Genomic DNA, 27,778 nt, shown 5'->3' with positions numbered 1-27,778 from the left:
GGGGCCCCGCGGCTCCCAGCGCGCTGCGGTGGGCGGCACTGCTGTCCCCGCGCTGCTGTGCTGCCCTGCGCCGCGTGTGTGTGTCTGTGTGGGCCCTGCTCTCCCTGCTGCTGCGCTGTGCTGCACTGCGTGTGCGTGCGGGCCCTGCTGTCCCTGCTGCTGTGCTGCCCTTGCACTGCGTGTGTGTGTGGGCACTGCTGTCCCCGCTGCTGCACTGCCCTGCCCTGCGTGCATGTGTCGGCACTGCTGTCCCCGCTGCTGCAGTGCCCAGTGCGTGTGTGTCGGCACTGCTGTCCCTGCTGCTGCATTGCACTGCACTGCACTGGCTGTGTGTGTTGGCACTGCTGTTGGCACTGCTGCACTGCACTGCCTTGCCCTGCATGCATGTGTTGGCACTGCCGTCCCTGCTGCTGCACTGCACTGTGCATGTGTGTCGGCACTGCTGTCCCCACTGCTGCACTGCACTGCCCTGTGCATGTGTGTCAGCGGTGCTGTCCCCACTGCTGCACTGCCCAGTGCGTGTGTGCCAGCCCTGCTGTCCCCACTGCTGCACTGCACTGTCCTGCGTGTGTCAGCATTGCTGTCCCCACTGCTGCACTGCACTGCCCTGCGTGTGTCAGCACTGCTGTCCCCACTACTGCACTGCACTGCCCTGCGCACGTGTGTCAGTGGTGCTGTCCCCACTGCTGCACTGCCCAGTGCGTGTGTGTCAGCACTGCTGTCTGCACTGCTGCACAGCACTGTGCGCATGTCGGCACTGCTGTCCGCACTGCTGCGCTGCCCTGCACTGCACTGCGTGCGTGTGTCAGCAGTGCAGCCCCAGGCACTGCCATGCATTGCTCGCACAGGTCACAGAAGCCAGCAGCAGCCATGGTGCTTGGTTACCATCTGGTGGGGTGGTCTGTCCTCACGGTAGGGCTCTGCTGCTGTGCTGGTTGGATCGGGGGTGTTTGAAATGTGCCTGTGTGTTTGCTTGCAATCCCCGAGAAGTTTGCGTGGAAGGCAGCACGTCGCTCCGCTCGGGAGCAAGGCAGCGGGACAGGCTGCATGTTGCATGAGTAGCGTTGCTCGCCGGTGCACCTTTAGGAAGCACTGGGAAGCCCTGCATTTACAGTTCCTCTGAGTAAATACAGGCACGCATATTGTGCGTGTCGGTGGTGCCACTGTCACAGTGGTCGGACTCCGTCGGCACCGGGATTGCGGCTGATCCCTTGCCACATTTCTGTGTGGAATTTCAACTGCTGTTTCTGCCTGTGAAATAGTTAGAGGTGTCCCTCTGTGAGGGAGGCAGCGCGGGGCTTGGGACAAGGGCCCAGGTGATGGAAGAGCCTTTGGGAGGAGGCTTCCTCTCTGGTTTGCTTCTGCCCTTTGGGAATAGTCCACATCTGGCCATCGGCTCATATCACACAGGCCCTCGGCTTTCACTGAGGCCTGCTCTCATTTCCTTTTACAGGATGTTTTGGGGCTTTTTTCCAGTTAATGTGAGCCTAGATGTAGTTTTAAGAGATCTTATCTCAGTTTTAAGACATCATGTAAATCTTACAACAGTCATCCCGGGCTCAACCCCGTTGTCTCATTAACATACATAATTTAAAACGTTTCTTAGGGTAATGCAGCGGACACCTACAATGGTTTCTGTTTTATTTTAAATGCCATTAAAGAAGTGTCCTCAAACAGGAGGCCTAGAAGTTGCAGGTTGCTCAAAGTCGTGTTTCAAAAAATTTGTGCAGACTGGTCAGCACTGCTGATCCCATCATAGCCAAAAGCCTTTCTGAAGAGTTTTGAAACACTGATGTGAGCGTCTTGAGGGGGTCCCTCACAAAGAAATTGTTTCATTGGGAGGACTCTTGAAAGAGGACTTCTAAATGATCTTCAAGGTCTGGTTTAACTAACTTAAGACAGAGAAGAAAGGTTTGGGATGGTGTTTTCTGTGGTGGTGGTACAGTTGCCAGATGAAAACAGTACTTACCCATGGCATGAAATGAGACAGTTGCTTCTTTTTACTTCTTCTTACTTCTTTTTTTTCTCCTTCCTCAGTGGGCAGTGAACAAATAAGCTCCATAGGACGAGGCCTCTGTGTGCTGCTGGGCATTTCCTTGGAAGATACACAAAGGGAGCTGGAGCACATGTAAGTCACGTACTCCCTTTTGCCTTCTACTCCTTATTTATGCATTTTTGACACTGAATCAGTGATACCTGAGCTGTAGCCAAAGTAATGGGGCACTGCTGTTGGGAAAGTCATCTTTGCCTTTGTTAGGTCCTCTTCAGATGTTACTTTGAATGCAGGCTTCTTAGTCACAGTTTTCTTTTTATGTCCTATTAAGAAATTATCTTTTCTCTTCCCTCTTCACACTACTTTCTGTGTTGCTTTTACCAAGAGAATCAAAGAGGAAGAATCAATATGTTGGGTTTTACTGATACCCTTTTTTTTTAATGTCTGTCCCTTTTATTAAAAGAATTCACCCTAAAGGAGTCCACCCTTCAAGTATGTGATGTATCAGAAACCTCAAACTCCCATTTTAGCTCGCACATGAAAAGTTTTGTTCTTCTGAAAAGCTGGATAATCTTGTCATTTGATTTTCTCTAAAGATGAACCAGTTTTGGCAGCCTGGAGGGCTCTGGCCGTCCCTTCTGTGGCCACAAAATGCTGTGATTCAGCCAGCAAATGGTGAAGAAAGAGCTCTCCATGTGGTTGTTCTGTCTCCTTTGGACTGTTGGTTGTGCTGTGGCTGATCTCAGTTCTTAGGAAGGTGAAGAAGAAACAGCTAATAGAGCTAAACAATGTCAAGAAGAGGAACGGCTCAAGCAGGGAAGAGAGAAGAATGTGACCGAGGGTGAAAACAACTCTTAGCAGATGTGGAAGAGAAAGTAGTGAGTGGGGACCTGAATGAAGGTCACCAGGGGTCTCACGTGAACAGCTAAAACTCACAGAAAATGGCAGCGAATCTGAAGGTGTTTTTCTTATGACATGCTCCGTTGGCTTGCCGTCCTGTTCGCCTTCAGCGTGTGACATTTGCTTTATCATTGTTTCTCATTCCTACCTTGGTGAATGTGAAAGCTGCTCCTGATGATTGCAAGTGGGTGATCAGTAACTCCTGTGCTGTCAACACCAGGCTGTTAGGATGGCTGACGCAGGAAAGGCAGGAAGCTGGAGTCTGAATAACGGGAGAGTTACTAAGTTTAAACCCTGCCAGGAATTACGAAGCAGAAAAAAAAGAAATAACAAGAAATCTAACCAGACTCTTCTAACCAGACTCTTCAGGTGCTTTTACATGAATCTTTAGTAGTCCTGTAAGTGAAACAACCTTGATGCCATCTTTATCATTAAAGCACAGCAGTGATGATGATTTAAGCCTACGTGCCAGGTCTTCCAAGGCTCTTAACCATCCACTTCATTCAGGAGTCATTTCTATTTGTCTTTGACATGCATGAATTGGCGAGGATGATGTTTGTGACTGTGCCTTAACGATGGCAAAGCCTTAAGCTAGACCATAACAAAGTCTCAGCTTTATTTTATGCTAACTGCCTCGTCTCTGGTGCAGCATAAAATGTCTGGCTGATGGCTGCAATTGAAATGCTTTGCCCTTGATTCACTCCATTGTTTCTAGATGCTGCAGATGCAGAGGAGAAACTAAAAGAAGAAACCAAAGACTGGACAGTGGTAGGCATGCAGTGTTGTTATCGATCAAAGTCCAACCGTCGACTGGTTTGCAAGTTTGCCTGCTGCTTTTCGGGATCCATTTGTGAAAGTCCTCTTGTCCTTGTCCTCTCTTGAGTATTCAAGCCAGTCATTTCTGCCCCCTGCTTCCAAAGATCAGCCCTAATAAAAATCCAAATGTCAAGTCCCGGTCGCCACTTTGATGCCACCTGTAGTTCAGCACTGTTCCCTGCCTTCCCTTGCTCATCCTGGGAAAGAAATGCTGTCTTCATCTGGGTTGTGGGATCTTGTTTGGGAGGAGCTCTAGGAGGTGACAGAGCTGGAGGAGTGTATGTGAACTGTTGTCGGAAACAACCATAGTTTAGAATGATCTGATTTCAAAAGTGAGTGCGATTTCCTGGTACTGTGGGATGATTTCAATCCCTGAAGCTTATATGCATGTTAAATAACGTTGTGACACATCAAATCAGGACGTAAAGAGTAAGCTTTCTTACTTCTTCTGCCATCCTTATGTCACCCTGCAACCTACAGTTACATTGTTCTATCCCGATCTCATGCTCTATGAAAAGATGCTTAAAGGAAGACCTTAATAAATGGTCTGACAATGTTATGTATGTGCATAAGAGCTTTCTTGCTTATGGCTCTGTCTAATGCAAGGAGATTTCCGTGGCGGGGAGAATGGGATATCTTGAGATTTGTAGGCAGAATGAATATGCATCTGCCTTCCCTTTCACCTCTTTCTGTGTGGTAGGTATTACTTGTACCCATTGATCCGGCATGGGACAATTTAGATACTATCTGTTTCTCTTCCTAGGGTTCGAAAGATCTTAAACTTGCGAGTGTTTGAAGATGAAAGTGGGAAGCACTGGTCCAAAAGTGTGATGGATAAACAGTATGAAGTGTTGTGTGTCAGCCAATTTACTCTCCAGTGCATCTTGAAAGGAAACAAACCCGACTACCACATGGCAATGCCTACAGAGCAGGCAGAGTGTTTTTACAACAACTTCCTAGAGCAGCTAAGAAAAGCCTACAAGCCAGAGCTTATTAAAGGTAAGGGCGAAGGGCTGGTAAGGTCCTTGATGCAACCAGGGGACCTCGTTTGTACATGTTCCTCCCTGATCTTTCTTTGTTCTGTGAGTTTGTCAGTCTGCGTTGCAAAGGAGCCATTGTTACGTGGCAGGACATAAGGAGATGCTGTGTCTTCCCTAGCAGCCTTGCCAGGGAGATCAGTCCAAGCCATTTGCTGGCATCCCTCTGAAACAGTTTGACATTGAGATGTTGTCGTGTTGACATTGCCTGTACAGTGTGAGCGGTGACACGACCAGATGAGTTCTGTGGTCAGGCTCATCCCAGGCTGGATGTCTTGGTGCTGTACTGCTTGACTAGCCCAGGATGAGCTTCTGATCCATATGTGATTAGTCAGGCTCAAGGGCGGCTCCAGGATGGGATGAACAGGGTAGCTCTATCTGTCACTTTATTCTTCCATTGTGTTAAATGGTAATGATGACAGTGGGTGTTGCAGGGGAGTGATGCACTTCACTCGTAAGAGAGAAGCAGCACTGTGTTTATTGCGATAAGATAGCAACTTAGCAAAGTTCAATTGTAAATAAGAATGATTTAACAAGGTTTGATTGGCAAGGTTCACTCAGTTATTTTCTGCATGAAGGACAGGGTCAGATGCACGTGCAACAGAGACCCTCCCGTTGTGTCACAAGGTTCAGAAAGGACCCCCTTGCTTTCCAAACTCCTTCTGCAAGGAGTCTGGGTACAACTGGATCCAATCTTAGTCCCAGACTTGGTCAACAGTTCATGTCTAAAGGAGTGTGTGCGAAGGAGACCCTCCTGTTGAGTCATGAGATTCAGACTGGACCCCCTTGCTTTCCAGACTCCTTCGGAGAGGAGCCTGGGTGCGGCTGGATCCGATCCTAGTCTCAGACTTGGTCAGCGGTTTATGTCTAAGGAATTATGTGCACAATTAATCACAGATATAACTTAGCAAAGTTTCATGAGGTTTGCAAAGTTTCAGCGTGCTGTTAATCACTTACCGAGGATCTGTCGTGGGTAAGGAATCTCTCAACCTCGAGGAGTAACCTTGAGAGGTGTCCCTGCTCAAGAGGAGGTTCTGCAGTGCAGCCCACTGCCGTGCAGGAGAGCTCAAGGGGCTCTGGGCTGTCCCCTATTTATGGAGGGGGGGAGATGATTGACTCATAGTCATATTTGCATGCTAGACAGGTCTTAGTTGGCACATGCTCAATTAGCCCCTGCCTACGTGCTGTTTACAGGGAGATCAGGTTGAGGGGGAGAGAGCACATCAGGGCGGGGAAGGAGCACACTGTCACAGTGGGAAGTGTAGTGTGCTACTTGATAACAGCATTTGATTTAGACCCTTTTTTTTCTTGGCTCTATTCCATGTATGCAACACTTTACCGGAAAAGGCTTGGCTTCCCTTTGCATTTGTGCTCTTTCCTCCCATCACCTTTTCTGTTTGGTTTCTGTGGCCATTTTCATATTTAGAGTTGAATTTTTGATACAGTTGCCCAGAAGACAAGTGTCTAGAAAAGACATTTGTTTAAATGTTGGTGTCACCACTTCTGGGGCTACAAATAGATTGAAGTGGAAACACAGAGATCATGATAATGGTCAGCCTTACTTTCCTTTTGGGGAAAGAGGGGGAAGAAGGGACGAAAACTGGTAGCTGGGAAAAGGTTTAAAGGTTAATCTCCTTATTGACTGTAGATGAAATTATTCCAGATACTCTTATCATGCAGTGCTTTCCAAGGAGGTGCAGTGAAATGCACATGCAAAATGTCCATCTCGTGTCAACTTTCCAATACCTTGATATATTCTTCCAGTCGGCATTTGTTGATGATAAGAAATGCACTTTTGATATCCCTTCCATGCATCCTTTTTGATGCATAGTATAGAAAACTTTTGTTTTAATGAATTCAGAGTATGTGCTTTTTGAATCTTCTTTATCTTTGTTGAGTTATGACTAAGTTAGGACCTGTTCCTGTGCCTCTGAAACTGATATCAGAACTTCCTGGAAAGTCAATGGGAACAAGATTTGCTCTAGTAAGGTTTGATTTAGAAACCTAAGAGTGGCTGCCTTTGCCATTGTGTCGGATAAAATACGCATTTAAAACTGCTTGCAGCACTAGAACCACCTGTTAATTTATCATTTTAATTTATCATTTTGATTTCTCTGTAGGCTGTGCCAGTTGGCACTGTGCTTCATCCAAGTCAGTTAGTCTCCTATGACTGAAGTTTCTGTTGTTTGACTGCTTCGACAGTGGTTTTTGGTTGGTTGACTGGTCTGGGATTTGTTTTCCTGTGTGTGTGTGCAAAGTTTCTGACGCTTGGGAATTTCATGGATAGCATGCTAAGCCATGTGGCTGCATCAGCAGAGTTTACAACTTCCCTGAGCTGAAGTGGAGTAAAACACAGAGCCTTTACACACTGACAGGTCGTATTTGGGCAGGACTGCTTGAGTTTGTGAAACTGTAATGTTCCAGGTTGTGATTTAATGGGGCATTCAAATATCCTGAATTCTGCCCTGAAACAGTCCTAAAAAAACAGAGCCTGCCTTGATGGGGTAATCTTATGTGCTCCTGCCTTACAAAGGGTAACAGGAGGGCCCTGGGAAGGAGCACTGATGAATGAACTGATGGGCTACTAAAGGCTTAGTTTATCAACATGAGGCTCTACCTTCTATCTTCAATGTCTGTGCTCATGTATTTCCCCTACACATATGTATATACACAAACACACGCACACTCACACATGCACGCTTCTGTAGCTCTTAGAAGATTAGGATTTGACTACCTGTGTTGCTGTAGGTGCCTTACCCTTTGATCGTGCAAATTGCTTAACACATTTTAAAAGAAGCACTTCATCACTTAAAGTGAGGTGGAGGTACACTGAGTCAAAGACAGATCCATAAAAGTCTTGCTGTATTGCTTAGGAGCCTTTTGGTTTTTAGTCCCTGTGTTTTCTCCATAGACAAATTGGGCTGTTGGAAGTTCAGCTACTATATGTGCCACTGTCATAGGTGCTGGGGCAGGCAGCTCCTCCATCTGGTATCTGTGGCCATCTGGAGCTTGCCAACTAGGAGTTCGGAGTGGTAAGTGTCCGCTGAAGAGAGGTGCAAGCCATTTTTTCACACCCAGAGTGGGGGGACATTTAACAAAAAATCCTGGAGAAGGTTCAGAGTCATGGTTCCTAGTTTCACATAGATGTCTTAAGACTGCAGATGGACACTCGTGTCTGGGGAAGAGAAGGGTGCATCAGAAATCCTTGCTTGCCTTGATTCAGTGCCTTCTTGTTGCAACATTTATTCTTAAACACCTCACTCTCCCATCCACTCTTTGAGAAACAGAGGTGGTGAATGCAGGTCTGAGGGCTCTGTTGCACAAGCTAGCATCTGAAAACTGGGCCACTAGATGAATGGACAGTGAGGTGGATTGAGAACTGGCTCAAAGGCAGAACTCAGAGGGTTGTGCTCAGTGGTGCAAAGTCTAGGTGGAGGCCTGTAGCTAGTGGTGTCCCCCCTGGGGTCAGTACTGCATCCAGTATTGTTCAACTTCTTCATCAGTGAGCTGGGTGAAGGGACAGAGTGCACCCTCAGCAAGTTTGCTGATGCTGCAAAACTGGGAGGAGTGGCTGATACACTGGGGGGCTGTGCTGCCCTTCAGAGGGACTTTGACAGGCTGGAGAAATGGGCAGAGAGAAACCTCAAGAAGTTCAATAAATAGAAGTGCAGAGTCCTGCACCTAGAGAGGAATAATGCCATGCTCCAGGACAGGCTGGGGGCTGAGCTGCTGGAAGGCAGCTCTGTGGAGAAGACCCTGGGAGTCCTGGTGGACAACAAGTTGACCATGAGGCAGCAATGTGCCCTTGTGGCCAAGAAGGCCAATGGTATCCTGGGTTGCATTAGGAAGAGCATTGCCAGAAAGTTGAAGGAGGTAATCGTCCCCCTCTCCTCAGCCCTGGTGAGGCTGCATCTGGAGTTTTGTGTCCAGTTCTGGGCTCCTCAGGACAAGAGAGACATGGAACTACTGGAGTGAGTCCAGCGAAGTGCTACTAAGATGATTAAGGGACTGGAGCATGTCTCCTATGAGGAAAGTCTGGGAGAGCTGGGCCTGTTCAGCCTGGAGAAGAGAAACCTGAGGGGGAGATCTTCTCAATGTGTAGAAGTATGTGAAGGGTGGGTGTGGAGAGGCTGAGGCCAGACCCTTTTGAGTGGTGCCCAGCGATAGGATGAGAAGCAACAGGCACAAACGGAAACACAGGAAGTTCTGTCTGAACATGAGGAAAAAACTTCTTCAGAGTGAGGGCGACTGAGCACTGGCGCAGGTTGCCCAGAGAGGTTGTGGAGTCTTCATCCTTGGAGATCTTCAAAAGCAATCTGCACATGGTCCTGTGCGACGTGCTGTAGGTGACGCTGCTTGAGCAGGGGGGTTGCACTAGATGATCTCCAGAGGTCCCCTCCAACCTCAACAATTCTGTGATTCTGTGAAACTACTGCAGATATTTGAATGGGCGAAGGAAGGATGGAAGGAAGGAAGGAAGTTTGAGGCAGACAGCCAACACTGAGGGAGATTCCTGCTGAAGAAGCATCACTTCTTAGTGAACAATTAGGCATTGCTATAAGAAGAAACTGTGGAACTAAATTTTAGCTTTTATTTGTTCTTTCAGTCAGGACCAGCCCTGCAAGCTGCAGAGAAAAAAGCTGTGTTACAATGAGACCACTTCTTTCAAAGAGCTGAGATGCCCAGCGGACCACTAAAACCCTTCAGTTTTCTTGTGTAAGGTAGCTGCCAGCACAAAACTTCCAGAAGCATGGGGAAAGCAGTTGTTATGGACTGTGGTCCCTGCAACTAAAGGACATGCTGTTTTGTGACAAGGAGGGGTGGCAGCTGCTCTTTGGAGCAGCATCACCTTGTGGTGTGTTTGAAAGCTTGAAGGTGAGGGTTTCCTGGTGGTCTACAGGACATTTTGGATTAAAAGCAATAGAAGGAGTTTGGAACGCGTGAAGCAATTCTTCCTCAGTTGGCCTTTGAAATCCCGTGGGAGAATGAGATTGCTGAGACCGAAACCTTCACTGCTCTTCATATTGTGGTGGTCCCAAGGCACCGAGACCCTTCTCTCTTTGAGAGGAAGATCTGGAAGAGAGAGGCTATAGAGGAGGGCAGCATTAACAAACGTTTCTAGTTTTAAATGCTGTTTCCATTATCTCTTAATTTCTCAAATTTTCTGCGCTGTGATTCACCTTGGAATTTTACCTGCTTTGCAATACTTCTGTCTCCTAAATTTTCTTTTATTTTCTGTTGTTATTTAGTAACTCTCTTCTTTTCTTCTTCTGCACTGTTAGCTAGCATTCAGAATATATTGATCCTTTCCCGAAATAGCGACAGCATCATGGTGTCTTTATCTATCTGAGTGGTAAATCAAGTCAGCTGCAGCTTTTTTAAGCAGTAGCTGTTGTCAGTTCTTGGGGAAAACTGTTAGTGAGATTTTATTGTAAGAGAAATTCTGCACGTTGTTTTTGGTGCCAGGTGTATTTTTGTCACCAGAGAGCTACACAGCTTCACTGCATCTAACAGCTCTGACAGCTGGTCTCACCTCCTGATGTGCCTTTCTTTGATGTCTCCATAGCCTCGTTTGTCCCCTCCCTTCCAGAGGTTACTACCCCCACAGTGGAGCTGTTAGATGGGAAGATGTTTTGCTTCCTGCTGGTGTAGTTCTTGGCCCATTTGAACCATTGAAGACGTTCTCCTCTGCTGCCTCTTCGGTGTGGCAGAAAACATTGTCTGAGGAGTACAGCACATACTTACAGAGCTGGTAAAATTTTGCAGCTGTTTGGTCAGTAAAGCTCTTCTAGAGCCATTGCTAAATGCGAAAGCAGCTTGAGGTCCATTTTTTACTGTTGCTTAGAGCCATTCACACTCCTTTTCACAGCAATGCTTCCTCAGTCTTGCTCTTCTCCCCTTCCCATTGGCGTTTATGTTGCTGTGGCTCTGCAGTCATCAGCCCAGGACCTTTTTCCTTGGCTGCTGGACCATCGCCAGCAGTCTCTTCTGCAGTGCTGTAGTGTTTGGCTCTGCCAGAGCTGGTATCTCTCGCTCCTGTGGTGGCTTGTGGCATGCAGCCTTTGGGAAAGCAGTTGGGCAGTAAATCTGTTGTGGAACATGCCAGGGAGGAACTGAAAACTCTTCTGGAGGAATTTTTCCCCAATAATACGTTCATGAAGAACGAATACAGTTTGGTTTGACCTCTCCTCTCGGACACGTCACATGTTGCCACGTAAAACTGCCATGTAGCTATACAAAGTCCAGTGCAAATATCCCCAGTGGCTCTACTTAAGTTTGAGCCTGCTGCTTTCAGCAAGTTCTTGCTCACTGTCCAAGGTGGTACTGGAGGAGGTTTCGGTTGTGTTGCTGAGCAGTCTCCGGGCCCACGTTTCCAGTGAGCGAGACTATTCCAGTCTTTGGATAACTACTGTCTGCTTGCTGCAGTATTCCTTTCCTTTTTTCAAGCTTTGGTATCTATGTGGTGGTATCTGGTCTTGTTTCTGTCTCTAAAGGGAAGGTCTGGAAAGGTGACTCATGTCTGTGGGGCAGGAGAACAGAGTACCTGGGACTGAGCAATCACATTGACTCAGCCAGGGATGGGGCGAATTTGAGGGGCAGAAAGCTGGACTAGAGAAGATGGAACAAGGATGGTTACACAAAGAGAAATGAGATTTGAGAGAAAAAGAAAGCATAAGCAGAGGTGGGTTTTGCAGAATTTGTAGGATAAAAATGTCACGGGTCTGTTGTGATAGAAGCTGTTCAAATGCTTAGCAAAAAGAAGTGGTCTGTGCCTCAGCTGATGTGCTAATAAATGCTGTTGATGACCAATGACATAGATGTTTCTGATTTCAGAAGTGTATTCCTGTGAAGTAGCAGGGTTGAGGGAGTAGACACTGTCTCTGTCTTGTCTTTTTTTTTCTTTTTTTTTTTTAAGAACTCTGATAAAGAATGATTTAGGTTTCAGACAGGAACATAGAAATTACTGTATCATATTGTGATTGAACTGCAAACCAATGTCCCCTGCTCTAAAGTATTCAATGTCATATGCTTTTGAATATATATATATACACACACACATATATGTGTATATATATATATATATAATATATATACACATATACTTTTTTTAACCTTTGCCCATGTATGAGATTTCTTCAAAACATCTACTGGTTAGCTGTGCTGGATCCCTAGGCTTAACTGTTACGTCCTTTAAAATTTTATCTTCTGCCTTAACTGAACTTTGAATGCTTTGATTATCTGTAGAATTGTTTTGTTTTGCAGACACCTCTGCATTTAGCTGTGTATTTCCCATCTCTGAATATCGGACCACAGAGCTAGGTGCCTGTAGACTGTTTTTTCTCAATAGCTTTGTGCAGTTTGTTAGTTCGATATCCTTTTATTTATTTATTTTGCTTTTTAGTAGCATAGCTGGGAAAGTTTTTGTTGTGTGCCGTGCTTTCCAGAGCCCTCAGCGCTTCTTGTCTTTTCCCTTTTCAGATGGTAAGTTTGGCGCCTACATGCAGGTACACATCCAGAACGATGGTCCTGTAACAATAGAACTGGAGTCCCCAGCTGCCACCGTTGACCCTAAACAGGTAAGCTAGCCGATGGATCTGTCTGGAAGGGGTGGGTGTAGAGGCCGTGCCTCCTCTGAGGCCTTTTTTTGGTGCAGGTGTGTGAGAGTGTTGCATGGTCCCAGGGAAGCATTCCTGTTATGAAGCAGTATAGCTTCCCTTGGGCATGAGGACTTTGTGCTTCCTGTGCAACCTCTGAAAGGTCAGATAATTACATTGTTTTCTTCAGTTTGGTGGCCTCCCCAAAACTGCCTACTGTCCTGGTAAAGGTTGTGCCTGTGTCATGCGGAGCAGCTTTTTACAGTTTATTCTTGCTCGTCATTAAAGCTGCTTTTTAATCATAACTCACTGACAGTGTTTTTAATGCACCTGACTTTTTTTTAATGAAGTCTCTTGACATTTAGGGGCTTCTGTATGTGGATGGCTGGGTGGAGTGATTAAGTGAAGAGCTGCCTCTCTCTGAGAAATGAGAGAACAGCCAAATTAAGTCCTGAACAGCATCTGGAGTGGAGAGGAGAGTAGTTCTGCTGAGGAACAGCACAGACAATGCTGGAAACCAAAGGCAGTGAGGAGATCTTCCTATCTTCTAAACACAACTGTGGCCAATTTTTCCAGGCTGAAAGGGAAGGTGTACTTGTGGGATTTTTATTCCCAGCTATGCTTAAGAGAGGGCACACAAACCCTATCTGTGCAACACTTCGCTTAACCTAATAAGTCCATCCAGTCCTGCTTTGTCCCAAACAGGTGTTCCTGCCAACTTACATGGCCAGTGGAAAAACAAGATAAAATCACTTTGCTGATGGGGTCTGGCCTCAAGTCACTGGTCATTACTCTTCCGTGTTAAAAATCAGACGTTTGGGTTTTCCAGGCAGCCGTATATGTTTATGCCTGCTCTTTTAAAGCCTGCTTATTGGTTCTGTGATAATTGCAGTGCAACTGGTAGCTGTAGTGCTGACATCTGATTGCTGTATGCTTGTGCCACTTTTTCTTTCACAGAATCACAGAATAGTCGAGGTTGGAAGGGACCTCTGGAGGTCATCTGTTCCAACACCACTGCTCGAGCAGGGTCGGTTAGAGCAGGTGGCCCAGGGCCATGTCCAGTTGGGTTTTGAATATCTCCAAGGATGGAGACTCCACAGCCTCTCTGGGCAATCTGTTCCAGTGTTTAACCACTCTCAAAGTGAAGAAGTGTTATCCTATGTTCAGATGGAATTTCCTGTATTTCAGTTTGTGCCGTTGTCTCTCGTTCTGTCACTGGGCACCACTGGGAAGAGTCTGGCTCCGTCTTCTTGACCACCTCCTGACAGATATTTAGACACATGGATAAGATCCCCCCTCAGCCTTCTCTTCTCCAGGTTGAACAGTCCCAGCTTGATCAGCCTCTCCTTGTAGGAGAGATGCTCCAGTCCCTTCCTCATCTTTGTGGCCCTTTGCAGGACTCGCTCCACTCTGTCCATGTTTACGTTGTCCTAGGGAGCCCAGAGCTGCACTCCGGACTCCACGTGTGGCCTCACCATTACTAAGTTAAGGGGAAAGATCACTTTCCTTGACCTGCTGGCAATGCTTTTCCTGATGCTTTCCAGGATGCCACTGGCCTTCTTTGACACAAGGGCACATTGCTGCCTCATGATCAGGTTGGGCACCACGTCCCCCAAGGCCTTCTCGGCAAAGCTGCTCTCCAGCTTCTTGGCCCCTAGCGTGGGCTGGTTCCTCCCCAGGGGGGCAGGCCCTTTCCCTTGGTGCAACTGCAGGAGGTTGCTCTCTGCCCATTTCTCGAGCCTCTGGAGGGCCTTCTCAAAAGCAGCACACCACCTTGGGGCATTAGCCACTCCTCCCAGTTTGGCATCCTCTCTGACCTTGCTGAGAGTGCATTCAGTCACATCTGCCAGGGCGTTAATGAAGATGTTAAACAGTCTTGACCCCTGGCGGACGCTTCTGGTGGCTGGGCTCCAGCTGCACTTTGTGCTCCTGAGCACAACCCTCAGAGACCAGCACTTCAGCCAGTCTTCAGTCCACCTCACTGACCACTTATCTAGCCTAGTCCCTGCTTCCACCTCTTGTACACTTCCTTTCTGTGTCTGAGTTTACTCAGGAATTCCTTGTTCATCCATGCAGATCTCCTGCTACCTTTGCTTGATTTCCTGCTTGCTGGGATAGACCGTTCTTGACCTTGGAGGCGGTGATCCTTGAATATCAGTCAGCTCTCTTGGATCCCTCTTCCATCCAGGGCAGTATCCCGTGGTATTCTTCCAAGCACGTCCCTGAACAGGCTGAAGTCTGCTCTCCTGAAGTCCAGGGTTGTGATCCTGCTATTTGCCCTCCTCCTCCTCTCAGGATCCTGAATTCCACCATCTTGTGGTTGCTGCCTCCAAGGCTTCCCCTGACTTTGGTATTTTCAACCAATTCTTCCTTCTTTGTGTGAGGTCCAGCAGAGCGCCTCTCTGTCATTTCCTCCATCACTTGTGTTAGTAAGGTTTCATCAATGCAGTCCAGAATCCACCTGGATTGCTCATTGCCCTGCTGAGCTGTCACAGATGTCAGGATGGTTAAAGTCTCCCATGAGGATCAGGGCCTGCAAATGTGAGGATTCTTCCAGCTGCCTGAAGAAGGCCTCATCTGTTTCTTCTTCCTGATCAGGCGGTCTATAGCAGACACGCACCATAATGCCACCCATGCTGGTCTGCCTGCTAATCCTGACCCATAAGCTCTCAGCTGGCCCCTCACCTGTCCCCAGGGAGAGCTTCATGCATTCCAGTTGCTCTCTCACATGAAGGGCAAATTCTCCTTAATCCTTCCTCAAGTCCACATGATAAAGCGGTGCAGTTTATCATGGCAACCAAGAGGATCATATTGACACATAATATAAATATCTAGCGCATCTAAGCTTATCCCGGCTCCTATGTCTTCTGGGCTTTAATTTTGCCAGCATTTTGCCATTTTATTTTTTGATGGGCAGACTGCTGTCGCAGACCAGTTGCACACAAACAACTTGTCTTCTTGGGAATGCTGGATGGCACATAGGGCACTAGGTGGCAGCAGAGTCATTTCTTCGGAAGTTGTGTGTTCCTCCACAAGTTTCTGTTTGTTTGTCCTCTGTTCTTACAGAGGTTGTGAAAAATATTGAGAATTCTGTGTGTGCTAGGACTTCTGCATACCTGAAGGTATCATACTAAAGGCATTTGGAGTCTAATGGGAAGAGAGCATAGGAAAACCTAAAGAGGCATCTCTTCCACAGTGTTTTCTCCTTAGAATTAGGAATTGCTGCATTGAAAGAGGTTGCCAACAGAAAAAAGGTCTTCATTGAAAGGGCAAGCACCAGAGGAGAGAGAGTCCACAGAGCAATCTGGTGACTTACAGGACTTCCTTTGAGGGCTCAGTGAGTCTTTGAGCTTCATGATGCGTAGACAAATCTGAAATAATAAATATCATCAAGATAAACTTTCTTTTTTTGCACATCCTATCTCAAACCTCTTAATGATTTTCTCAGTTAAAAATATTCATAACAGAATAAAGCAATGCTGTACTGACAACTGATTTATCTTGAGCTGTCTTTGCTGAAAGCAAGGATAGCATTTGCTTTGATCTTAAAGACAAAAGCAGAAGTTGAATGAAGAAATCAGATAAAAATAGAAGCAAATTGATCCTAGTGCTAATGCAATATAGATTATTTGCTATTTTGGCATTTGGTACTTTAATCATTTAGACTCTTCTGTACAATTTCCCTTTTCTTCTCAATGTTTGAGCAAAGAAGTAAAATCAATAAGTATATACAGTTGCTCTTTACATTCATGGAAGAAAGATGGGGGACCTGTAGAGATCACCTGTTCTGTCACCCTGTCCAACAGTCAGACTAGCCTGATCAAATTTGTCTGTGTCAGGGGGTTGCCTGTCTTATTCTCAAAAACCTCCAGGGATGGAAATGCCAGTCCTTCCCTGGGCAATCTATTTCAGTTCTTTACAATTTCACTATTAGGCTAAATATTAAGAAAAACTTTAAAACTCTTGTGCTGTTTGAACCTGTAATTAATTGTCTTGTTCCCCGTGGTCTTAGACAATTTACTTCGTGTTTGATACTGCTTATTCACATGTATGAAGAGAGGAATGGTGTCTTTTCTTGCTGGTTGCAAATTGTCAGAAGAACCCCCCTTTTTGTGCAAGGTATGGTTTTGAATTCAGCCTGGTAGTTACTTTGCATAACCGGCTTTCCTCTCCTATGTGCTGTGCAAATTCTGTTTCCACCACTTTCTTGTTACAAGGCTAGAGAGCAAGTTGATCACCACTTCCCCTCTTATTTACTACTTTTGGGGAAACTGTTAACCCCATGACTTCATCTGAAGTTACTTCCCAGAGCTACAAAAAACTAATTGTATGGAGATGTTGCAAGTAACGTGTTAACTTATTGATGCATGTTTTAATTGTATTTAAGGATAGATTTCCTTCCTGAACCTTTCTTTGCTGAAAGGTTAGTCTTTTCTGTTGTCAGAGACTGTTAGTTCAGCTGTCCAAACATCACCAGCTGTACTCCTTTTGGGAGATCTGTGAAAGTCCTGAAGGAACCCTGATAACTGATTAAGTAGAAATCTTCTTCTGCTGAAGAAGGCATTGATGAAAAGAAGTGGAGAAGAAAGGTGCAGGGAAGAGGGTTGGGGGACAAGTGTTGCAGGACTATTTTAAGCATGGGATTTGAATTTTGGGGTATTACTGTCTCTTAATTGGATTTCTGAGATTAAAGACATGCAGAAAATGCAAGACTGGAATTCATTGGCACCCACTACACAGCACAAGTCCCAGTTTATGGTCCTCTGTTCCATCTCCCTAACTCAGGTGTTACCTAAATAGCAAAACCCATCCAATTCTGTTCCATGCTTCTGGAATGACAAATACTTTGACTTCTCCATCTTATGGCCCCTTGGCCTTCCTGAACTATTCCACACTTACCTACTCTTAATCTGAATCCTTGAGATTTGGTTTAGTCTTTCTGTTTAAACCATGAAGCGTCTATAACCAAGAATCTGGACTGAAGTGCTGAACAGAACATCTGTAACAGTAAAACTGTTCCACTCTTCAGAGCACTAATGAGACCACACGTTTAATTTATTTCTCAGATTGCAGCTGGATTTCCACCTCATTTCTCTCCTTCCTCCCCTGAGTTATAAGCACAGCTTGCAAAAGGCAAATAGGAAATTTTTATTCCATAATGAGCTAAGCAAAATGTATCTAGTAATGTAACTTCTCTGCAACTTCTGTGCAGTCAAATGGTGCCTTGTTCAAAGCATGTTTTTTGTTTCTTTCTGACACTGTATACAAACACAGTGATATTTGTGTATCTATCTGAATTTCTTATAAGGTTTATTAACAATTGCTTTAAGATGTTCTTCGTTATGTATAAACTTTGTGTTTGCACAAATGACTTAATTCTAGCAGATTTTGATGTCTCTTTTGATTTGATTGCATTTAAGGAGGTAAAAGAATGCTAGGCTTATAGGACAGCTTTGAAAAGCTTATGATAATCACCAATGTAAAATGATGGAGGGCTGTCCTTGTTTCCTTCAATGGCTCTGTCATGGGCCATAATACGAGTGATGAGTCTGCCCTTTTTGGCTGTCTTACTTTCTGTATTAAGCCTTTGGAATTTTCAGGGAAAGGTTCTCATAGATTTCATCCTTGTAGGTTTAATGTGGTGATGAGCCCATTGGGAGGTTATGGGGTATTGCAGGTTGTGGTGACATCTCAGCGTGTTCGCAGGGCATAATTTGGTAATCATCACTCTGCAAGGTCTGTTGGTGTGAGAAGTCACTTTGGAGGTGGTGGAAATGCTCACGCACCCCTTGCTAGAAACGTGCCTGCAGCTGGGTCTCCTGCGATCCAGCCAAAGTAACCCATTTCCTTAGCCAGCAGTAGCTTGAGCTCGGAGTACTACAGATAACCCAAAAAGCTATCATCGAGCGTTAGTACTGGTCATTCTCTGTTTTGCTTTCAATAGATAGCTGAGGGTTGAAAAGGTCCTGATGCCAAACTTCAGTTGTGTTCTGTTAGCTTCTTGTTGGTCATCAGGATTTGGGCATAATAATGTGCAGTGACCTCCCTGTCCCTGTATATCGTTGTATGATGGGGGAGAGGCGGAAACTTAAATGCTTAAACTCAACATGATCAGTAAGTGCATTTAAGGTTGCTTCTGTTATACTTTAAATATAACCACTGTTGTTTGTTGAGCAAAATCCTCAGGACTGGTAATGTATCCTCAGTTTAGAAAAGTTAGAGAATAAAACTAATTTTTCTAAAAAAGTGTTGTCTTTTGTTTCTTTTCAAGACTAAGTTAATGTGTAAGTTAACTGCACATGCATATTCTTGGTATCAGCTAGAAGCATCTGAAGGCACAGAGGCCAAACTGAGGGTGAGCTGAGCACTGCCAAAACAAGTCTAGAATCAGAGCTTTTTAAGAACTCTTTTTATTTGACTGGTTACGCATTAGTATTGCTTTTTTGTTACTAATATAAAAATACCAATGTTGCCACCTGGAGTCTTTTGAGTATGTGTCACTAAATATTGTGGTTTTCTTTACAAAATGCAGTCATCTTTTCTAATGCCAGGGAGAGCCTGAAATTCTTTTAAACATTGGATTTTTTTAAACTCATGCAGTTAGGATTTTTGTCTGTGTCAGCTCTGCAGACGGTCTGGGATGTGAAAGTTGAACTAGACAATTATTTTGTTGATGAAGCAAAATTTGGCACAGAATCCCTCTTGGGGTAGGTTTTATTCTTTGGTCCTGTCACTAGTTTGAGAAAATAAATAATTTGGTACCAAAGCAGGCAGATTTCATCCAAGTCTGCGTCCTGCAGTTGGGTTCTCTGATATCTGAAAAGGAACAAATGCCACTGTGACCTTTCCTTTGGAGGAAGGAGCATCTCTTCTTGCTGATTCCCTGCTCTCACAGAAAGGGTGGTAACCAGATACCTCTGATACCACTTTCTTCAGTTGAAAGTGGCCAGTGGAAAAGTGCTGAGGGGGCAGATGAGCGCACAGTATTTTCTGTATCAAGCCAGGCCTTGTGTTCAAGCTGCTGTGTCTCTGAATACATAGCTTGTTTTGGCCTTTTTTATTTACAGCTTGCTTTCTAAAACCTGTTTTTTACCTGGCTCTGTCAAAGTTATCAGAAAAGATGATCCTTGCTTACTAGACAAGTATGATGAGTTGTTTGATTCAGTTTGATGAGATAAGTAATAGGCTGGATAACACTGGAGTAGTTTGCAGAGATTTAGGACCACAGTGTATTCTGTTTAGGAACACACTGAAATCTAGAGATTTGCAGGATATATCAGCCACCAGCACTAACTAGTGAGTTGTTTGCTGGTATTTTGCTCTGATGATAAATGTCACCTATTTAGAATATGAAGAACTATGTCTTTCCCTGCAAAGCACATTTTCAAAATAAAAAGTATGGAAACTTTTGTTGTATGTGTACATATATATATATATATATAAAATCTATTAAAATATCTATAATTATATAATGTACAGTATATAAATATGTAGGATATTAACATAATTTTTATATATATAGAAATATGCATGTATACATGTGCATGCAAACACACATATATTTAAAGGACATAATGTCCAGACTAGTTGTAACATATGTTTTGGTAAATTAACCACAGATCTGGAGAGGTATTGGATTATATATAGATGTCTTGATGAGTCAACTCTCAGACATTCCCTTTCTCACAAGCCACTGTAGCATCTGAGCTCCTCCCAGGTATTTAAAAATAGGAATAATCTTGTTCTTCCTTTCTTTCTTTGTAGTATATAGGGTGAATGACTTGATTAATTTTATTAGGATTTTTTTTCTTTTTTTCTTTTTATTGCTCGCTCATTTGTTTTACGGGTCCGTAGTGCCTTTCTGTCTGGAAGGTGTTTGCCTGAGGGCATTTCAGGCAAAGAAATGAGTTTTGCAATTAGCTCGGAGAGCTGGAAGCTCCTTAGGTGGTAGTTTTCCTTCCTGGAGAATGGAGAAGAAACATTCCTGCTGGAGAAAGTTTCTAGCAGYGAAGAGGCGAGGGGAAACACCCCACTGAATAAATAACCCTCTGCTTCCCTTGGCATGAAAGGAAACCTCTTGAAGTGCCTGCTGCCCTGGGGTCACTTGGGTGCACACCGCGTGGGCCCTGACGCTTTGTGGCYCTGGGTTCAGTAGGAGTTCAAGGAGCTTTATGGACAGGAGTTACTTGTGTCTCGGAGCACGTGGGTGAAGAAGGGAGGTAGCATCTTCACAGAAGTGGAGACTGGCTCTGCCATTTGCTCCTTAAGTGAAGGAAACATGGGCCATATAGTCCCCACTCCTTTTTGTGTGGTTTTGTAAGAAAATAAGGCTTCTGCAGTTGTCTGTCTTCTTTCTTGCTGCTTGTTCAAAGTCTTCAAGGCAGTTTCAGCTAAATTTGACAGAGGTTAGGAGCTTTTCAGTTCTGAAATGCCTAACAAGTCTTGCAGAAATCAGGTTGTCAGAGAAAACCTAGTAGTGCATTCATACAGTCAAAAGATAATCAGYTCACCTTTTATTAGACAGAGGAGAATCCACAAAGGGAAAAAGACTTTGGGAATTAGGCTGCATTCATTCCAGAACAACTATTTAAAAATAGTCCGTATTCATGGAATTACTTGTTTAAAGAGGACTGATTCCATCAGAAAGTCAGAGGTAAATGGTTTTCACCCACAGAAATGTTTTTTTTTTTTACCCTATGATGCCATTTACATTTTCTGTGACTGTCTTGAAAGGCCAATCAACTTAGTAACAGTTGCTGCTGGAATTATACTCTATGCTATTATATCGGTATCTGAAAATTACTGAAATTTGGCTCTTACTTCTGCATGTTATCTTTCTAGAATTCGCCTTTTATCTGCTTTTATAAAAGGTTGCTTTTTATGAGGGTTTTACAGTATTTGTGCCTTCGTTCCACTTCTGCACATGCAATCAGTCAAGATAAGCATTTGTATATGCTTGTAAGCTGTGTTTTATTAACAAATAGTTTATCTGCTTCTGTGAGAGCTCAGAAGTAAGATAAACTGAGGACTGTATCCTGAAAGTATTCTTCCTTGAGTCCTAACTAGCTGAGCATTTAAAAATGAAAAGATGAGGGGCTGCTAACTTTAAGGATTTTGCTCCTGTAGAATAGTGTTTTGGTAAAGGGGCATTTTAATGCTTTTAATGCTAGGGATGCTTTTCCCTAGATCTGGCAGATAGGCTTTTATGGCCTTTGGAAGATTTGCTGTACTCGTGGTCCTTGAAGAGTTCAGAGCATCCCCCCCATGCGTGGGCCAGCTCTTGCTTGTGCTGCCAGGTTGCACGGACTTGTCTGGTGCCTACAGGCTGGCTCTAAACCAAACTTTCTGTGTGACTTGGGGCAGGTTTCTCTTGATTTAATTTTTTAGCAGCATTGCCTAACAGCACTTTCCTCCAGCTTCACTGGCACACAGCATCTCTCCAAATCAGACTTTGGGTCTCTTTCTCTCTTCCCTTTATTTTACAGTTGGAAAAGCTGCACAGAGATAGTTTTCCCTGGGACTTTAAGCTCAGCCTTTTTGCCATGGGACCCGTTTCAGAAACATTTGAGAGATATGTGCCCTCCTCCAGGTAGTTATTGTGTGACCATTCACCCCGTGATACGGTCAGACACATGTGAACATCCCACTGCTGGGCTAGACATGTATTTTATATATATATACATATTGATATAACCCAATGCTTGTGTGTTTGCTAGGCCACGCAGCCAGCTCTGCATCCAACAGATGGCAAGGGAGGCTTGGGTTATTCGGGGTGTCTTGGCATGCCTTGGTCCCATAACAGGAGGAGGGGCAGCAAGCCTTCAGAAGAGGTGGTAGGGTGAATTCCCTGTTTAATGTGAAGTCTGATTCTGCTTTAGTCTCTCTTCCTCATCGCCTTCCTTTCCTCTTTCAAACTCCTTCATCAGCGAAGGTGAGGCTTCGTGGGCAGTATGTGCTTAGGGCATTGTCCTTCATCCTAAGATCAGGTTGCACCAAACGTCTTCTTACCGAGTCTAGGCCAGTGACCTTATGGACCGGATGGAGGACAGCCAGTGTCCTCGTGTAGGCTGCTTGAGCGGGTTCCAGACAGTGTATATATGAGAATAAGAATAACGAAAGTTTGCTTGCCACCTTTCTGAGACGTGCTGTCCCCATACATTTCATGAGCCGCCCTCGGTCCTGACGTATCGTGGTGCCTGACGTGTGCCATTCTTGCTCGTCACGGAAACCGATGAGCTCTTGCGGTGACAAAGGCATGGACAAACCAGTCCAGCCACGTGTGCTTTGGAGGCACAAAGAATTTCATCTATGTCACCTTTCAAAGAACCGCAGTTACTTGAAGATTGGTGGCGCTTTTAACTGAATATCTTTTCTAGCTCACAGTGGGACCTTAAGACATAGTGTCAGAGGCACTGCTCTTTATGACACTTAAACTGCTTCTCACAATATTGTTTGACGCATGTGCCAGCATCTGTCATACGAGTTTTGGGATGAAGAAGAACCAGATTTAAATTCGTCACTCTCTTGCTTCTTCCCTGCCCACTGCATTACTTTTTGCTCTGATACAATCTGTTGATTTGCTTGTAGCATGAAAACTAAGGCTCAGAAATGGTGGGATTTTTTGCCTTTTGGCTTTACTTTAGGAAGAAGAGATAAATAAACCACCCTGCAATGCTTAATATAATGTTGACAAAAAGAGATTAGACAAATAAGTGCTGATGAATAAATCTTTTGTCATTGGACGTGACAGTGAATTTTTTTTTTTGAGTGGTTATCTGTGGTTGTAATTGATAACCTGATCTTTATAATTCCTTAGTAATGGTTTCATTAGTGCTATGCCTAACTAATCCAAATGTATTTTTATATACTCCTTGTGCTACAGAGTTATAAATAAATTGCTTACAAAATTAATCCATAAAATAAATGTATTTTCCTCATATGATGAAAATATATATAGAGAAAGAGAATCTCCCTGCTACTTGTGAAACCTTAGTAAGCAGCAGTAGCTACTACAGTTTAATTGGTTGTAAACTGCTCAGTTCTGTTTTGATCTTAGTTAATAGTAAGTAAATAATTTGAGAGTATAAAGTAAATCAGAAGTTTCTTACACCTCCAGTACCTGCTGATTGCTGGGCCTTTTCTGAAGACTTGTGATTTGCAAATCTGTTCGAATTTTTCTGGACATGTGAATGGAATAATAGAGAAAGAAAAAACAGCTGACATTTAATTGAGCTGTCAAAGCACCTTTGTGGTAAATCTGTCATACAAAGAGTTTTATCTGAAAGACAGATTAAAGCCATGGATTATAAACTGGATAAAGAAAAGTGGAAACACGAAGGCCTAAAATGGCAAAGGGTCAATATAAGGATGCCGTGACTGTGTTCTGGGTTTGATAATAGTGACTACATTTCATTATGGAAATGCTGGGCACTTAGCAGCAAGACCATAGGATTCATGCTGACAATATATATATATTTTTTACAAGAACAGGAAAAAATAGGAGACATTTCCCGGCAATGTGGGCAAATCAGCTGCATGTGTAACATCTGTATGGAAAACTTCAATATAATGTGTGTTATAACGAGTAATCTTTGAGTGTGAGGGTAGATCAGGTATTTCTTTTCATTTTGGGTTATGACACAGAAAACAAAAGGACTTTTGTTAATATTCTAGTACAAATCACAGGCACTGTAGTTTCTAACCTCAGTCTGTGAAGCAATGTTGGATACTTTTTGATGTTAAGTGCACCCATTTGGATAATACTGAATAATATTTGATTTTCATGGATGAAGAGAGGACCTGTAGAAATCATACCAACAGTTACATTCCTGGTGAAGCAACATCATAACCAATTAGGATTAAGAAAAAATTTTATGCATCTTTTGGTCACTCTACATCCACCTACAGTGTAGTCTGGGGAAGAGAGGGAGGTTTCAATCTGGTTTCCTTGAGCAATGAGCCTTATAAGTCATATATATCAGTGTGTCTCCTTCTCTTTCCCTCAATAACTTTTGAATTTGCAGGCTAATTGCAGCCAAGGTTTGGAAAAGCCAAGGTTTCCAAAAGTTTAAGAGTTTAATTTATAGGAAACAAGTCCCATGAAAACTCGTGCCCCTTGCATCCCTTAAGAGATGAGGGGATTGACCCAGGAGAATGGTGCTGGAAACAAGGCTGTGTTAATTCTGCTGCGCAGAGAACAATTTGCTGATAACTTCTTGGCTGATGGTAGAGACTAGTTAATCTGATCTGGTCATGGATATGATTGCAGGATTGTCTCTGGGTAAGAGATGTGTCCTCTTATCGCTTCCTTGTTTCCTTCCATCATACACAAACTTAAGACTATGTGTAAAGCAGCTATGAACTTCTGCTTTTGGTATTCCATGTTTCTTGTGTTTTCAATACAGAGAGTGCAGGTGGGCTGTGAAGGCCTTTTCTGGGGCAAGGGCAGCACAGCTGGTTGCCTAAGCAGTAAAATATTCCACTATTGCTTGAGCAGACAACTGATCCTGTGGGCAACATCCCACTTTGGAAAGCAGCCTTCTGCTGTGGAAACAAGCATGAATCTTGCTGGGAGCACTGTCTGAGCATATGGGGTCTTGGGGGAAGTTTTTCTGCTCCTTTTAGAATTACTGTACTAGTTTCTAAAATTATCATTTGGTATAAGCCTTGGTATGTGGATGTATACTACCAGCACCCATAGAGAACCTGTAGTTGGTAACTATTTGATAAAATTGGTGGTTATAGAGGCCAGCGCTAAGAGCGTAGCAGATTTCTCTGCTCTTTCAATGAGGTTTGATGTTGTCATTGCTGAGTTTAGGTTAGCTGTGCCCAGAATGCTCTGTATGTTTATATCCTGTTTTGGGGAAAACAGGGGAGGCAGGAATTTGTAGCTAGTAGAAGCCAGACAGAAATGGAGCAGGAAGAGGTTTTAGAGGGTGTATGGAGAGGTGGCACGATGACAACTCAAAGAATAAAAAGTTTTGAAAACATTATGGATAGTTACGGAATTCAGATTGGAAATATTCTGTGCAATTTTAATACTTCTAATAGGGTAAAGAATATAGCAGTTTTAGTGTTTAATGCATAAATGGTAATTGAAGACTGAATTGATCTCCGTGGGCCTGTTTGTTCCAATACTAACCAGAAGGAAATAAATTAAAATTTATTTTAGATCACGTTTTGAAACAGGACACTTAAAGTTTGTCCCAGCAGTCTTAAATCTAATATTCCCAAGCTTTGGAGCACTTTATTTTTGTATTATATGATTATACTCTTATAGCAACAATCTATGTGTGTTGAATTATTCCAGTAACTTCCAATAATTCATTATTTATTGCTGTTACCATTTTTTTTCTTCTGATTATAGATGGTTTGCAAATGTATCTTGTTTTCTGCAAGTGTATATATTCATGTGGACAAATACTTGAATATGCTCCTATCTAACCATTAGATAAAGCTGTTTATTGTGAGCCAGCTAGAAATGTGTCTTTACAGTGGAGGAGGTCTTTGAGGAATAAACATTGGCTGTTTTTGCCTGTTGTAAGATCAGTTTTATGAAACAAACTCTTTAGCTTTGCATACAGGTATTTTTGGTTGAAAACCACGGGTCAAACTTCTGATATGCAGGTAGATCTCATTTTAAATGATCTGTGTGCATATAAGGGTGTTGACAGACAAGCTCTGTTGCATCTTTCAGGGGCAGCCTACAATGCCGGCTCCATCCCTTTGCAGAGCTGATGGCAGGGAACGTGCGCCTGACACCTCTGCTGTTGCAGATCGTCAGCCAACCAACCCCTCAACGGCAAATGCAGGCAAAAGCCCTGAACTGTGAGCTGGACTGGCTGGGGCACGGGCACACGTTCCCATCTGCTGGTCCTGCTCTGGGTGAGGGAGCAGAAGGGGACAGTAGCAAACAGCTGGTGAAGGGACGAAAGAAATACATGAGACAACCATAGCTGAGCTGTCAGTGCAGAGCCCTGAGTCATGTGGAAAGCAATTAAGCAGAAAATGCTGGGGACTGTTTCACTGCCCACAGACCAAGATGACCACGTGCTTTCGCAGCTCCGTTACTATATGCTTTAGATCTGCTCTGGTGGAATCCACATCATTAAAGCATTTCCCTATTCCTCTTCCCTGCTAACACCACCAAAATGAGGGTGGATATCCTATGTTGTAACACTGCTAGTGCACTGAGATCTCTTCTGTAGCTGTTTTAGATGGCCGAGCACCTCTCAGTCCAGCCAGCAGTCAGATCTTTGTTCCTGGTTGCAACCCATTCGGGTTGGTGTTGGATCAATGAGTAAAGTGTTATATCTTGTGGCTAGTCCAACAGGTTCTTTTGGAAGTCATTTTAGAGCAAACATGATGATTGAACTACTGGGAGTTACAAATTATTTTCCTTTCAAGAAATGTTAGGCATGTTTGCTGGGGTAGAGGGAAGTGGAAGCAGCAAAAGAAGGGCAATGCTGTAGCCACATAAAAACTTGGTGGTTGAGAGACAGTGAAAGACCCTGCTTGAGAAGCAGAAATGCTAGCATCAACTCTTAAAACAAAAGTTTTACATAGTTTCAGGAACTTTTTTTTTGCCTTTCAGTGAATTTTGTCTGTAATGAGCTTTAAATGCTGTTGCAAAAAAATTTCAGACAATATACAGATACATTGTATTTTCTCACAGAATCACAGAATCGCTGAGGTTGGAAGGGACCTCTGGAGATCATCTAGTGCAACCCCCCTGCTCAAGCAGCGTCACCTAGAGCACGTTGCACAGGATCGCGTCCAGGTGGCTTTTGAAAATCTCCAGAGAAGGAGACTCCACAACCTCTCTGGGCAACCTGTTCCAATGCTGTGTCACCCTCACAGTGAAAAAGTTTTTTCTCATGTTCAGATGGAACTGTCTGTGTTTCCGTTTGTGCCCGTTGCCTCGCATCCTGTCGCTGGGCACCACTGACAAGAGTCTGGCTCTATCCTCTTGACACCCTTCCTTTAGATATTTGTGCACATTAATAAGATGCCCTCTCAGTCTTCTCTTCTCCAGGCTGAACAAGCCCAGCTCTCTCAGTCTTTCCTCATAAGAGAGATGATCCAATCCCCTAATCACCTTTGTAGCCCTTCGCTGGACTTGCTCCAGTAGTGCCACATCCCTCTTGTACTGGGGAGCCCAGAACTGGACGCAGGACTCCAGATGTGGCCTCACCAGGGCTGAGGAGAGGGGGAGGATCACCTCCCTCAGCCTGCTGGCAACACTCTTCCTGATGCGCCCCAGGATCCCATTGGCCTTCTTGGCCACAAGGGCACATTGCTGCCTCATGGTCAGCTTGTTGTCCACCAGCACTCCCAGGTCCTTCTCCGCAGAGCTGCTTTCCAGCAGGTCAACCCCCAACCTGTCCTGGTGCATGGGGTTATTCCTCCCCAGGTGCAGGACCCTGCACTTGCCTTTG

The 27,778-nt window shown here is 44.3% G+C and overlaps 1 protein-coding gene across 8 annotated transcripts; it reads left to right on the top strand.

Annotated features, from left to right (window-relative positions):
• Positions 1 to 365: 365 nt before the first annotated feature.
• Positions 366 to 26,200, top strand: DTD1 (D-tyrosyl-tRNA deacylase 1). 8 transcript variants are annotated; one of them, XM_026089861.1, is made up of 5 exons: positions 366 to 912; positions 2,038 to 2,128; positions 4,473 to 4,708; positions 12,226 to 12,323; positions 26,038 to 26,200. In XM_026089861.1, the coding sequence occupies exons 1-5, from the start codon at positions 381 to 383 to the stop codon at positions 26,170 to 26,172; spliced, it is 1,092 nt and encodes a 363-aa protein (XP_025945646.1). In that variant the 5' UTR covers positions 366 to 380; the 3' UTR covers positions 26,173 to 26,200. The 8 variants fall into 8 exon arrangements, with proteins under 8 accessions (XP_025945646.1, XP_025945647.1, XP_025945648.1 ...); XM_026089862.1 differs by lacking the exon at positions 26,038 to 26,200 and adding an exon at positions 22,058 to 22,198; XM_026089863.1 differs by lacking the exon at positions 26,038 to 26,200 and adding an exon at positions 21,827 to 21,949.
• The last annotated feature ends 1,578 nt before the right edge of the window (positions 26,201 to 27,778 follow it).

This window comes from Apteryx rowi, unplaced genomic scaffold (assembly GCF_003343035.1).
Source record: "Apteryx rowi isolate R43461 unplaced genomic scaffold, aptRow1 scaffold_832, whole genome shotgun sequence".
Classification (NCBI taxonomy): domain Eukaryota; kingdom Metazoa; phylum Chordata; class Aves; order Apterygiformes; family Apterygidae; genus Apteryx; species Apteryx rowi.
The sequence above is the reverse complement of the archived record's forward strand: the minus strand, read 5'-3'. Positions and strand labels throughout refer to the sequence as shown.